Below are 12,439 nucleotides of genomic sequence, written 5' to 3' on the forward strand. Positions count from 1 at the left end.
GCTAGGCCTTTCGTTTCCCACAATCAATAGTACTAGGTCCTATATATTGGGAATCTAAAACAATACTCTTCCATAAACACAGATGCCAATAATCTAAACAAAAATATACTATAAAATCATTAATCTAATACTTATGTGTATTTTGGGATGAGCGAGCAGACTCGACTGAATAGAATGGTAGTGATCAGGGTCTACTGGTGAGCGATCTGGAGACACGAGGGTACATTCAGAAAATTAGACCCAAAAGTGAGTTCAAAACCTCACAATTTACTTAACATAATTAGGACTAAAACAAAAAAAAATGATACAAAATAGGGCTTTTGGGTCAGAATTTGGCTAAACCGACTGCGAAAACGAACTCAAGATGTCGAAAAATATAAAGAGAGAGGTATTAAAAAAAAGTCAACGGGTCATAGCCGATGGTCAAAGTCAATGGTCAACAGTCAAAATCAATGGTTAACGGGTCGAGTCGGTCAACGGGTCAACCGATCCGTTCTGTCCAACAATTAACCGGTTTAGCAAGTTTGAACGGCAAAAATTTTCCCCACACGCGTACGACGGTGCATGGGGCGCGTGAGACACCATCCAACGGTGATTTTTGCAACAAAAATACCAAAAAATTATTTTAACCCACAGAGAATAACTTACCGAGGTTGGTTTGCGAAAAAAGGACGTCGAAAATTGGGTTTTATTAAAAACTCGAAACTTCCTCTTCTCCGATAAAGCTAACGCTGATGCCAAACGGAAAATGGAGACCACTGGATGAACGGAAATGACACGATGAACAATGGGATACCAGAGGTGTCGCACACCTACTCACGATTAGCGACGAATCGAAGAAAAACTAAAAAGAAATATGAAACCATGGAGAAACTGTTTGGGGGGAGAGAGAGCACTTACAGTAGGAATGAAAGAAAGAATAGAAAGAAAAAGTGGGAGTTTTCAAACTACCGAAAAGAAAATTGGGTAAAGTACACCCTTGAGGCCTAAACTTTTAATAATTCCTGATTAAGCACAGAAAATTTAAAAACTTTCTAATTTAACCCAGGATTCGGGATGTGACAGTGAAAAAATAATTTAAAAATGTCACTTTAACTTCTTGGTAATTTTCTAATGATGAGTAACAAAAAAGAAACAAAATATAACGTTAACTATGATTTTGAAGAAAAATAATAATTGAATGGCCAAAACAGAAATAAACTAATAAACAAGTGACTAAATATATAATTTATTCTTTTTAATTATTGATAAATTTATAGTTTTAGTCCCTAGCAAGTAGGGGCTTGGGGAGTGCCCTTTTTGCCCTGCTCAGGGACGGGCTTGAATGTGTTGAGGCGCTTGGATGAGGTGGAGTTTATCGACACTCCATTACATATAGCTGCAGAAGAAGGTTGTATGCGTTTTGCAATGGAGATGATCAACATTTGCTAAGCATGCACAGAGAGTATTTGTAAACTCTTATCGTTTTGGTTTATACTTCCATTTATTACTAGGCTATAATTTTTTTATAAATTATTATTTATTTTTTATTAATATGGAGTATTTATAAGTGATAGAGTTTGCTTTCAATTATTTGACAATTAATACTTAGATATTATGCAATTGTTGGTGCTTAAACTCTAGATCTCTAAGATAGCAACATCCATCAATCACTGAGGTCATTTAGTTCGTGCAATATTGTATAATTATTTAAATTCAAATGTTAAAATTTTAATTTATTTTAAATGATTCAAAATGGAGCTAATATGTACAACTAACTTTAAAATGATTACTCAAAAAATTAAAAATGATTTAATTTTGTTGATCGTTTCAATTCTTAAAATCTCTGGAAAATACACCGATTCATTCCATTAAACTTCAAGGAAAGAGCTTGATTTATTGGTCCGATTAAATTCCTCTGTAGGCAGCTTCCTGGAAAATACAGGAAGATTGGTATTTATTGGTCCAATTTCTCAAAAGCAGCTCAAACCAAAGCTCTCTTGTTATCTCTTGTCTCTTTGTCTATCAATCACAGTATCATTCTCTTACGCCTTCATGGCTTCTTCTTCTTCTAGTCAATTGAAGTATCAAGTTTTCTTGAGCTTCAAAGGTGAAGACACGCGCCTTAACTTCACCAGCCATCTCCTCAATGCTCTGAAAGACACCGGCATGAACGTCTTCTTCGATGAAGATAAACTGGAGAAAGGGGAGCAGCTTTCACCGGCACTTTCCCAAGCAATAGCAGCCTCAAATCTCTCAATGTTGATCCTTCTCATGTCCGAAACATTGTTGGAAGTTTTAAGGCATCCTTTGAAGAGCATGAATCGAATAGGCCACTTGAAGAAGTGAATCGATGGAGAGATGCCTTTGTTGAAATCGGCAAATTAAAAGGGTGGCATATACAAGGCGGCAAACTCGATAGGTAACCATATACACTATACATATTTTATCTTCTTATATTCGACACGCCTTTTGACTATTATTTTGTGAAAATGATTTCTCAGATCTGAGGCTGAATACATCAAAGATGTCGTTGAGTTTGTCATAAAAGAATTGAATAGCAAGTCTAAAAGTGTTTCTAAAGAATTAGTTGGAATAGATGATCAGAAAAAAAAGATCTTGCAGCTAATCGAGGAAGAAGATAGCCGAATAATAGGACTTTGGGGAATGGATGGTATTGGCAAGACTACCCTTGCTGAAGCTGTCTATAATGAAATCTCTCAAACGTTTCAACGTCGTTGCTTCATTCAAGATGTTAGAGAGAAAATAGAAAAACAGGGGAAGGAATCTTTACGAAATGAACTTCTTTCCGAACTATTGAACTCGAAAACTTGTGTAGACACCCCCTCCATAAGATCCGTCTTAACCCAACAGAGGCTCAATAATATAAAAGTAATCGTCGTCCTTGATGATGTTAGTGACTCAGAGCAGATAGATCTTATGGGTGTAAAACATTTTGGTGATGGAAGTAAGATTATCATAACATCCACAGATAGGCAAGTACTTACGAATGGAGGAGCTGACAAAATACATAAGGTGAATAAGTTAAACGAGGATGACTCTCTTCAACTCTTTTCTACATTTGCATTTAAGTCGTTGAATCCTGCTCCTGATTTTCGAGATCTATCGAACAAGTTTGTGGAGTACGCCCAAGGCAGTCCACTTGCTCTTAAAGTTTTGGGTTCTAAACTATATACAAAGTCTAGAAAAGAGTGGGAAAGTGAGGTGGACAAGCTCAAGGAATATGCAAAACCAAAGATTTCACAGATTTTGATGAGTAGTTTTGAAGAGTTGGATGAGCAAGAGAAGAATATATTTCTTGACATAGCTTGCGTCTTGAAAGGGGAATCCAAGAAAGAAGTAGAAGCAATTCTAAGTTGCTTGTATGAGGGTGCAATGTGTGGAATAAGCGATTTGCTTGATAAGAGTGTAATTGAAGTGGATTCCAATGGGGTGATTTGTATGCATGATAAGCTTGAAGAGATGGGAAAATACATTGTTCGCCGAGAATCTAGAGATCCTGGAGAGCGCAGTAGGTTATGGAGTCTTAAAGACATGATCCAAGTGCTCAAATATAATAAAGTAAGCATTAGTTGTATCTATATTCCTTTTTTTTACTTATTATACATATAATGACCAATTTTTTAGGGTATAACATGGAATCTACTCAAGTTTTACTGTGTTAGCGAAATACCTAATTCGTTGCTTATAAAATAGAGAACTTATTTGTATTGTCTAAAAATTTCAGTAATAAAAAGATGTCTGATTAGTCTAAGCGTTTCTTGGTATAATTATATTTTGTAATGAGTAATTTTAATGAAATGTTCATATAATTTTGTCTGTAACGAAACTCGTTAAATTGATTCTTTTTATTAGGTGAATAAATCAATTGAAGGAATAAAGCTTTTCGTGAGTCGACTTGAAGACCAGCTGTTACTATATTCTGGTTTTGAGAAGATGCATAATCTTAGATATATCATCCTTCATACATGTCCGTTCTTTGTTAATAGTGTATCTTTTTCTGATGAGCTAAGGTATCTTCATTGGGACTTTTGTCCCTTGAAATCCTTATCATCAAATTTTAATCCAAAGAATCTTGTTGTGTTGAAACTAAGAGAGAGCTTCATAGAACAACTTTGGAAGGAAGATCGTCAGGTATTTCATGTTTTTGTTTTTGTTTTCGATACATCCAAAATAAGTGGATAATACAATTATTTTATACTTTCAATGTACAGGATCTTGTTAATTTAAGGTCAATTGACCTTTCTGGTTGCGACAGACTGAGGAAGATCCCTAATCTATCAGGAGCCATCAACCTTCAAAGCCTTTGCTGCAATGGGTGTGGAAGTTTGGTTGAACTACCTTCCCTCAACCAGTTGGTATCTCTTGAAAGCCTTGACCTCTCTGGTTGCGGCAGACTGAGGAAGATCCCTAATCTATCAGGAGCCATCAAGCTTCAGAGCCTTTGCTGCAATGGGTGTGAAAGTTTGGTTGAACTACCTTCCCTCAACCAGTTGGCATCTCTTGAAAGCCTTGACCTTTCTTATTGCAAGAATTTAAAGAAGATTCCTAATCCATTCGGAGCCATCAACCTTAAATCACTTAAGTGCAATTACTGTATAAGTTTGGTCGAACTACCTTGCCTCAACCATTTGGCATCTCTTAAAGAGCTTGGACTGAAGGGATGTCATAAACTTAAGACGTTTCAGCATCTTGTCGGACTTAGAAAGTTGAGTTTGAGTCACTCGAGGGTGGAAAATGTATCGAGCAATATTTCAAAGTTGGAATCTCTTAACGTTTTGGAACTTGAGGAGTGCGAAAGGCTTAAAACACTCTCAGAGCTTCCACGATATCTGGGGTGCTTGAATGCAAATTATTGCCGCTCATTGAAGAAAGTATCCTTCACCGATCATAATTCCAGTTCATTCTTTTCTTTACATGATGGTGATGACACTCCTCGTGATGAAAAGGTTTCCATGTCATTCCTTAAATGCTTCAACCTGAATAATGATTCAATTAAAAACATTGAGAGAAACGCGGTGCTTCAAATTCAATCCCTAGCACAGAGATGGGCAAGGAGACAAGGGAGGGGTTCTTTTGGAAATCAATTTTTTTGTTGTTTCCCAGGAAATGAAGTTCCAGCAAATGAGTTTGAGCATCGAAGCGTGAATCCTTGGTTAAATTTAAAGATAGCCCCAAATGGGTGTAGTGGGAGCAGATTCTTGGCATTTGCTTTATGCTTTTTGGCTCATTCCCTGATTGAAGACGCAGATGTTGGATTTATATGTAAATACCAACTGACAGCTGCCAGTGGTGAAAAGTTCATGGGAGAGAGTCGCGTTTCTTGGAGATGGGACAGGGGCTACGCAGGTCATGTGTTCATTGTGTTTAATAAGGATATGATTATAAGAGACAATGATTATGAGAAGGCATCATTTGAGTTCTACATCAAAGATCATCTTGGTAGACAATATGAAAGGGTGAAATGGGGTGTTTATGTATTTTATGTGGATGCAGAGAGTTATAGCATTAGTGATGTGATGAGTTGTGATAGAAAAAGAAGATTTAGGTATTGGCGGTGAACAAGGGGATGGAGGGACTGTTCTCTTCTTTTAATCTTTGTTTGTGTATGCAGATGCAACTTTACAATATTGCCATCTAAATGCATCGGTAAATTTCCAAATTGAAAACTACTCTTACTTTGTGATTCTGATTAGGGTCCTTAAGAATTTAATTGCTTCTGATGCCAATAATGCAGAAGTTATCACTATCAAAGTAATTGATAATAGACTAATTATAAATTAAGACTAATGTGAAATTTTATTTATTAAGGTTGTGATCTATAGTAACGACGGATCCAAAAATAATTTTAAAGATGAGAATACATATATATTAACAACATCGTAAAATATTTGTGCATGATAGACACAAATAAAATTCTAAGATGGAATTGACCGATATAATAGATAATTAATCGGAAAAAAAAAATTTGAATTTCAAGATGGATAACAAGACGTGTATCTGTCACTGTCCTTAAAATACATATGATGTATCTTTGATGATCAGTTTATGTATGAATTCAAGCACTCTTTCATATTTAATCTTTTGTTCTTATAATATGACATGATGTTTTATATGACAACCTTCGAACCCTAAATCAAATTAATTTTATATGTGATGTGATGAGATGGGATAAATCCAACCAGAATTCTGATTCTCAAGAAGTTGCTAATATTGAGGTGGCTCATGACGGTTCTGCTACTGAAATAAGAACTGGGGATGAAAGAAGATTTGGCAATGGTGGTGAAGAAGGTGATGGAGGGCCTAAAACATTGAAATAGTTTCACTTCTTTTAATCTTTGGGTATGCAACTTCTCATTCCAAATGCGTAGGTAAGCTGTTTTCATTTGTATTTAATTGCTTATGATAGTTGTACATTTAAAAGGGAGATCTGTTAAAAGAGTTAAGGGTTGAATTTCTTTCAATTCAATTGCTTATTATGTTTTCTCATTCTTTTGTAGGTGGAGGCTATTTTGAAGGGTATCATTTGTCGGATTACCTGTTATATGGCATTTATCACATGGTATCATTCACCAACAATCCTGACATTGTTGTCTGTGTCATGAATCTCGTCTAGGTTATTTTTCCTCTCTTCATACGATGTCGACGTCTCCTTTGCCAGTTCAGTTTGTCTTCTTTTTCTTTCGCTGCTGCTGCTGCCGCTGCATGTGATTCGGAGATTGCCTCCTCTGCTGCCACTGCATATGATTTGTCATTGATCCAAAATTACTGCATGTATCCGACCTCAAATTTGACTCCATGACAACGGAGCTCATCGTCGACTATCATGTCGTTCCATTTGTTGCTGTTGCTTGTACCACAGTTGTTTGTACAAAAGTACATGTGTGCCAATTCAGGGAAATAAGAAAATATTTCTTGACATAGCATTCTTCTTTAAAGGGGAACTCGAGGAAGATGTAGAAGAAAGAAGTTGCTTTTATAAGGGTGTAGTGAGTGGAATAAGCAACTTGATCGACAAAACTCTACTTCATATGGATTCTAATAGGCAGATTTCTATGTATGAAGAGATGGGCAAGGATCTTGTTCGCCAAAAGGAAGATTTGTGTAAGAGTTACGGATTGAATTTCTTTCTATTTGATTGCTTATTATGTTTTCTCATAATGTTGTATGTGGAGGTTATTTTCAAGGGCATCATTTGACAGATTCCATTGTCGTGCAAGATTGATGGGGTTTTGTTTATCCCACACACTAGAATAACAACTTTGAAGTCGGGAGTCGTTTTCTTTATGTATAGAGCATTTGGAGCTGATGTTTTCTTTTCTTGGTTTTGGATTACCATAACAGTTTAAGGCTATTTTGGAGGGCATCATTTGACAGATTACATATGTTGTGGAATTCGGGTTAATTTCCACCAATAACAGATTCACCTTTCAACTATTATCTAGGTGACTAGTGTGAAAACGATTGTACTAAAAATCACCCCAAGGTAGATTCCCAGGAAAGAGGAGGGGTCACGATGGTCCCTCTTAAAACCCACTTTCCTTAGACAGAACTACCAAGACAAGTAATTTTAATAGGACAATAATTAATAACTATACCCGACAATAGCTATTAAATAGACATAAAGAGAACACCAACATTTAACGAGGTTAGGCCAAAATTATGCCTACCTCCTCGAACACTACTAAAATAATATTTCACTAATAGAGGAAATATTACAAAGAGAAAGAAAGAATACAAATAGCCTTTAATATAGAAGAAGGCTTATATTTGAGGGATGCTCAACTAAGGAGGAGGAGGGCTCTATTTATAACAAAAGAATTTCCCCTCCTCCTTATACAAAACCAATGTGAGATATTTGCCAAAAACCAACAAATCTCCACCTTGGCAAATTCCACACACGTCTCTAAAACAATCCAATCTTCAGTAGTGTTTGCAAATTCATCTTTCAATTTGTAATAATATTGACCAAGTCTAAACAATGTTTAAACTTGACCGCAGTTACCACTTTTGTCAACATATCAGCAGGATTCTTAGTGGTCTGAATCTTCTGGATTATGACTCCACCTTCTTCTAGAATCTCTCGAACAAAGTGATATCGAACATCGATGTGCTTCGTCCTTGCATGGTAAACCTGGTTCTTTGCTAAATGAATAGCACTCTGACTGTCATAATGTACTTTGATGTGCTTCTGTTCCATTCCCAATTCACCAAGCAACCCTTGAAGCCAAATTGCCTCCTTCACAGCCTTTGTAACTGCCATATACTCTGCCTCTGTAGTAGACAAAGCCACTGTTGACTGTAAGGTGGACTTCCAACTGACTGGTGCCTTTGCAAAAGTAAACACATAACCAGTAGTTGATCGACTCTTGTCCAAATCACCTGCATAGTCTGAATCACAATACCCAACTACACACTGACCATCTTGTTTGTCCTGCTGAAAGACCAAACCAACATCTACAGTGTTCAGAATATACCACAGAATCCATTTCACAGCTTGCCAATGCTCCTTTCCAGGATCATGCATATACCTGCTCACAACCCCAACTGCCTGTGAAATATCGGGTCTCGTACACACTATTGCATACATCAAGCTACCAACAACACTTGCATATGGAACCTTTGACATGTATTCCCGTTCTGCATCATCCTTAGGTGGCATGGATGCACCGAGCTTGAAATGAGGAGCAAGATGTGTACTAACTGGTTTGACTTCTCATTCATGCCAAAACGTTTTAGTACCGTCCTCAGATATTCTTTCCGAGACAAACAAAGCCTCCCCAATTTCTTATCCCTTGATATCTCCATGCCTAGAATCTTCTTTGCTTCACCAAGATCCTTCATCTCAAACTCCCTGTTTAATTGAGTCTATAGTTTTGCAATTTCTATCTGACTCCTGGAAGCTATCAGCATATCATCAACATAAAGAAGAAGATATATATAGGATCCGTCTTGTATCTTGCGTAAATACACACAATGATCATATTTGCTTCTTGTGTACTTTTGCCCTATCATAAACTTGTCAAATCGCTTGTACCACTGCCTTGGAGATTTCTTCAATCCGTATAGCGATTTTTCTAATTTGCACACCATCTCTTCTTTTTCAGCAACTTTGAATCCATCTGGCTGAGTCATGTAGATTTCCTCATCCAAGTCTCCATGTAAAAATGCAGTTTTTACATCCATCTGAACTAGTTCCAAATCCAACTGTGCTACCAAAGCCAACAAAATTCTGATGGAGGAATGTTTTACAACTGGAGAAAATACTTCATTATAATCAACTCCCTCCATTTGAGCGTAGCCTTTAGCCACCAATCTTGCTTTGTAGCGGATGTTATTCTTGTCAGGAAATCCATCTTTCTTTGCATATACCCACTTGCACCCTATTGCCTTCTTTCCCTTCGGAAGACTAGCTAGTTTCCACGTCTGATTCTTTTGAAGGGATTTCATTTCTTCATTCATGGCGATCCTCCACTTTTTATGTTCTGAACTTTGGACTGCTTCATTAAAAGTGGCAGGAACGTCATCGATTGCAATTGGTGATGCAAAAGAGACATTATCAGCATAACGAGCAGGTTGTCTAATGGTTTTCTTTCCCTTTCTGAGTGCAATTGATTCATGTTGCTGTGGAGGTTCTTGGGTCTGAACCTCTTCTTCATCCGACTCTTCTTCTACCATAGGAGAGTCAACATCAGTTTCTTTACTGGCTGGGTCAATTCTGCTTCCTTCAAACTCCACCTGTTTGGGAGTTCCATCTGTCTGCTCCAATTTTTCTAAAGTCACCTTTCTCAACATGATAGATTCATCAAAGGTAATATCCATGCTGAAGATTATTTTCTTTGTTTCTGGACACCAAAGACGATAGCCTTTCACACCATAGGTGATCCCCATAAAGATCGCCTTCTTTGCTCTTGGATCCAGCTTTGACTCCTTAACATGATAGTATGCAGTGGAACCAAACACATGTAAGGAATCATAATCTGTAGCAGGTACTCCAAACCATTTCTCTAATGGTGTTTTACCACCAATAGCAGTCGATGGTAAGCGGTTGACAAGGTGACAAGCATAGACCAAAGCCTCAGCCCAAAATTCTTTGCCTAACCCAGCATTAGACAACATACACCGAACCTTCTCCACTAATGTTCGGTTCATACGCTCTGCCACCCCATTCTGTTGTGGTGTACTTCTGACAGTGAAGTGCCTGACAATACCTTCTTCTTCACAGACTTTCAGAAATGGATCATTTTTGTACTCTCCACCATTGTCTGTACGGAGACGTTTGATTTTTCTACCTGTTTGAGTCTCCACCATCTTTTTCCATTTAAGGAAAAATCCTAGCACCTCATCCTTTGTCTTCATTGTATACACCCAAACTCTCCGGGAAAAATCATCAACAAAGGTGACATAATAGTGTGTTCCTCCCAATGAAGTTGTCTTGGAAGGCCCCCATACATCTGAATGAACATAATCCAAAATACCTTTAGTATCATGGATTGTTGTTCCAAATTTCACCATCGTTTTCTTCCCTTTGATGCAATGCTCACAAAAAGCTAATTTGCAAGCCCGAGCACCCTTCAATAATCCTTGATCTATCAGTAATTTCAAGGATTTTTCACCAGCATGCCCCAAACGCATATGCCCCAAGCGCATATGTCATAACCTGGTTGCTTCTGACTCCTGTTCATCAGTAGAAGCTGCCACTGCTGCTGTCCCAACAATTATACTACCCAGAAAGTAATACACATTGTTTTTTTTCCGGATTCCCTTCATTATCACCAGTGCACCAGAGATAATCCTCATAATCCCATCTTTTGCCCTCACTTCTAAACCTTTTGACTCTAAGGTTCCCACAGAGATGAGATTTCTCATTAAATATGGTACATAATGGACACCTGTTAAGGTTCTGATTGATCCATCCTGATTCCTCAAGCGAATTGAACCAATCCCAAGTGTTTCAAGAGGGGAATTATTTACTGTGTAGACAATTCCACCTTTTAGTTCTTTAAAATCAAAGAACCATTCTCTATTGGGGGTCATATGGTGGCTACAAGCTGAATCTAACAGCCATGAACTGGAACAGCTGGTTGATGGCGTAGCAGCGAATGTGAAATCTGAATCTGCATCATCATACTCGACCACATTTGATTCTAAGACAGCCTTTCCCCTTTCAGGTTTGCCTTTGTTCTTTAGCCTGGGACATTCTTTCTTCCAGTGCCCTTTTTCTCGACAAAAGGCACATTCATCTTTGCTCAATCTGGACTTTGACTTCGATCTCCCTCTCCTTCCTTTATTTTGACTCATCGAACGGCCTCTGACAACAAGAGCTTCTGCTTCGACACTTATGTTTTCTTGTTTGTCTTTCTTTCTCAATTCATAACTATACAAGGCACCTGTTACTTCACTGAGAGACACATCAACTTTCCCATGAAGTAGAGTAGTTTCAAGATACTCAAACTCATCAGGAAGTGATCCCATCAACATCAGAGCTAGATCTTCGTCTTTAAAAGTCACGTCCATATTCATCAGATCAATCACCAGCTGATTAAAGCTAGTAATGTGATCATTCATAGTGGTACCTGGTACATAGTTGAAGCGGAACAATCTATTTTTTCTTGTAGAGCTTGTTCTGACCGCTTTTCTTTAAAAATTTCTCCTCCAGTGCCTTCCATAATTTAGTTGCAGAAGTTTCCTTAGAAAATGCATACTTCTGCTCTCTAGAAAGACATGATCGAATAGTACCACATGCCAATCTATTGATCATCTTCCATTCTTTCTCCTCAACATCATTTGGTTTCTCTCCTTCAATAGCAATGTCTAGACCCTGCTGAAATAGGGCATCTAGAACCTCACTTTGCCACATGCCGAAATGACCGGTGCCATCAAAAATCTCCACTGCAAATCTAACATTTGTCACAGCTGTTGACGACGTTGTGGATGTTTTTGTTGCGTCTGCCATTTCTGCTACAAATTCTATTTAATAGCTGTCAATGCGGAATGCCAATTATCCCAAGGAAATTTTTTCTGATGTGAAGATTAGCCTAAGCCACAACCACAGAACATACTAAAATAAACCAAGAGCTCTGATACCAATTGTTGTGGAATTCGGGTTAATTTCCACCAATAACAGATTCACCTTTCAACTATTATCTAGGTGACTAATGTGAAAACGATTGTACTAAAAAATCACCCCAAGGTAGATTCCCAGGAAAGAGGAGGGGTCACGATGGTCCCTCTTAAAACCCACTTTCCTTAGACAGAACTACCAGGACAAGTAATTTTAATAGGACAATAATTAACAACTATACCCGACAATAGCTATTAAATAAACATAAAGAGAACACCAACATTTAACGAGGTTAGGCCAAAATTATGCCTACCTCCTCGAATACTACTAAAATAATATTTCACTAATAGAGGAAATATTACAAAGAGAAAGAAA

The 12,439-nt window shown here is 37.6% G+C and overlaps 1 protein-coding gene across 1 annotated transcript; it reads left to right on the plus strand.

The window, feature by feature from the left end:
• Nucleotides 1-2,034: 2,034 nt before the first annotated feature.
• LOC120176636 (disease resistance protein RPV1-like) lies at nt 2,035-7,199 on the plus strand. Its single transcript, XM_039183030.1, has 10 exons — nt 2,035-2,267; nt 2,312-2,401; nt 2,484-3,561; nt 3,856-4,134; nt 4,215-5,548; nt 5,697-5,754; nt 6,186-6,291; nt 6,501-6,562; nt 6,662-6,774; nt 6,863-7,199. The coding sequence occupies exons 1-10, from the start codon at nt 2,035-2,037 to the stop codon at nt 7,197-7,199; spliced, it is 3,690 nt and encodes a 1,229-aa protein (XP_039038961.1).
• The last annotated feature ends 5,240 nt before the right edge of the window (nt 7,200-12,439 follow it).

This window comes from Hibiscus syriacus, unplaced genomic scaffold, assembly GCF_006381635.1.
Source record: "Hibiscus syriacus cultivar Baekdansim isolate YM2019G1 unplaced genomic scaffold, ASM638163v2 tig00112249_pilon, whole genome shotgun sequence".
Taxonomy (NCBI): domain Eukaryota; kingdom Viridiplantae; phylum Streptophyta; class Magnoliopsida; order Malvales; family Malvaceae; genus Hibiscus; species Hibiscus syriacus.

What these genes read in the sequence shown, in the direction of transcription:
- LOC120176636 (XM_039183030.1), top strand. Translation starts at nt 2,035, where the DNA reads ATGGCTTCTTCTTCTTCTAGTCAATTGAAGTATCAAGTTTTCTTGAGC. An exon ending in TTTGGAAGGAAGATCGTCAG is followed by an intron (nt 4,135 to 4,214) that starts GTATTTCATGTT and finishes TTCAATGTACAG; the next exon opens with GATCTTGTTAATTTAAGGTC. An exon ending in GATAGAAAAAGAAGATTTAG is followed by an intron (nt 5,549 to 5,696) that starts GTATTGGCGGTG and finishes GATTCTGATTAG; the next exon opens with GGTCCTTAAGAATTTAATTG.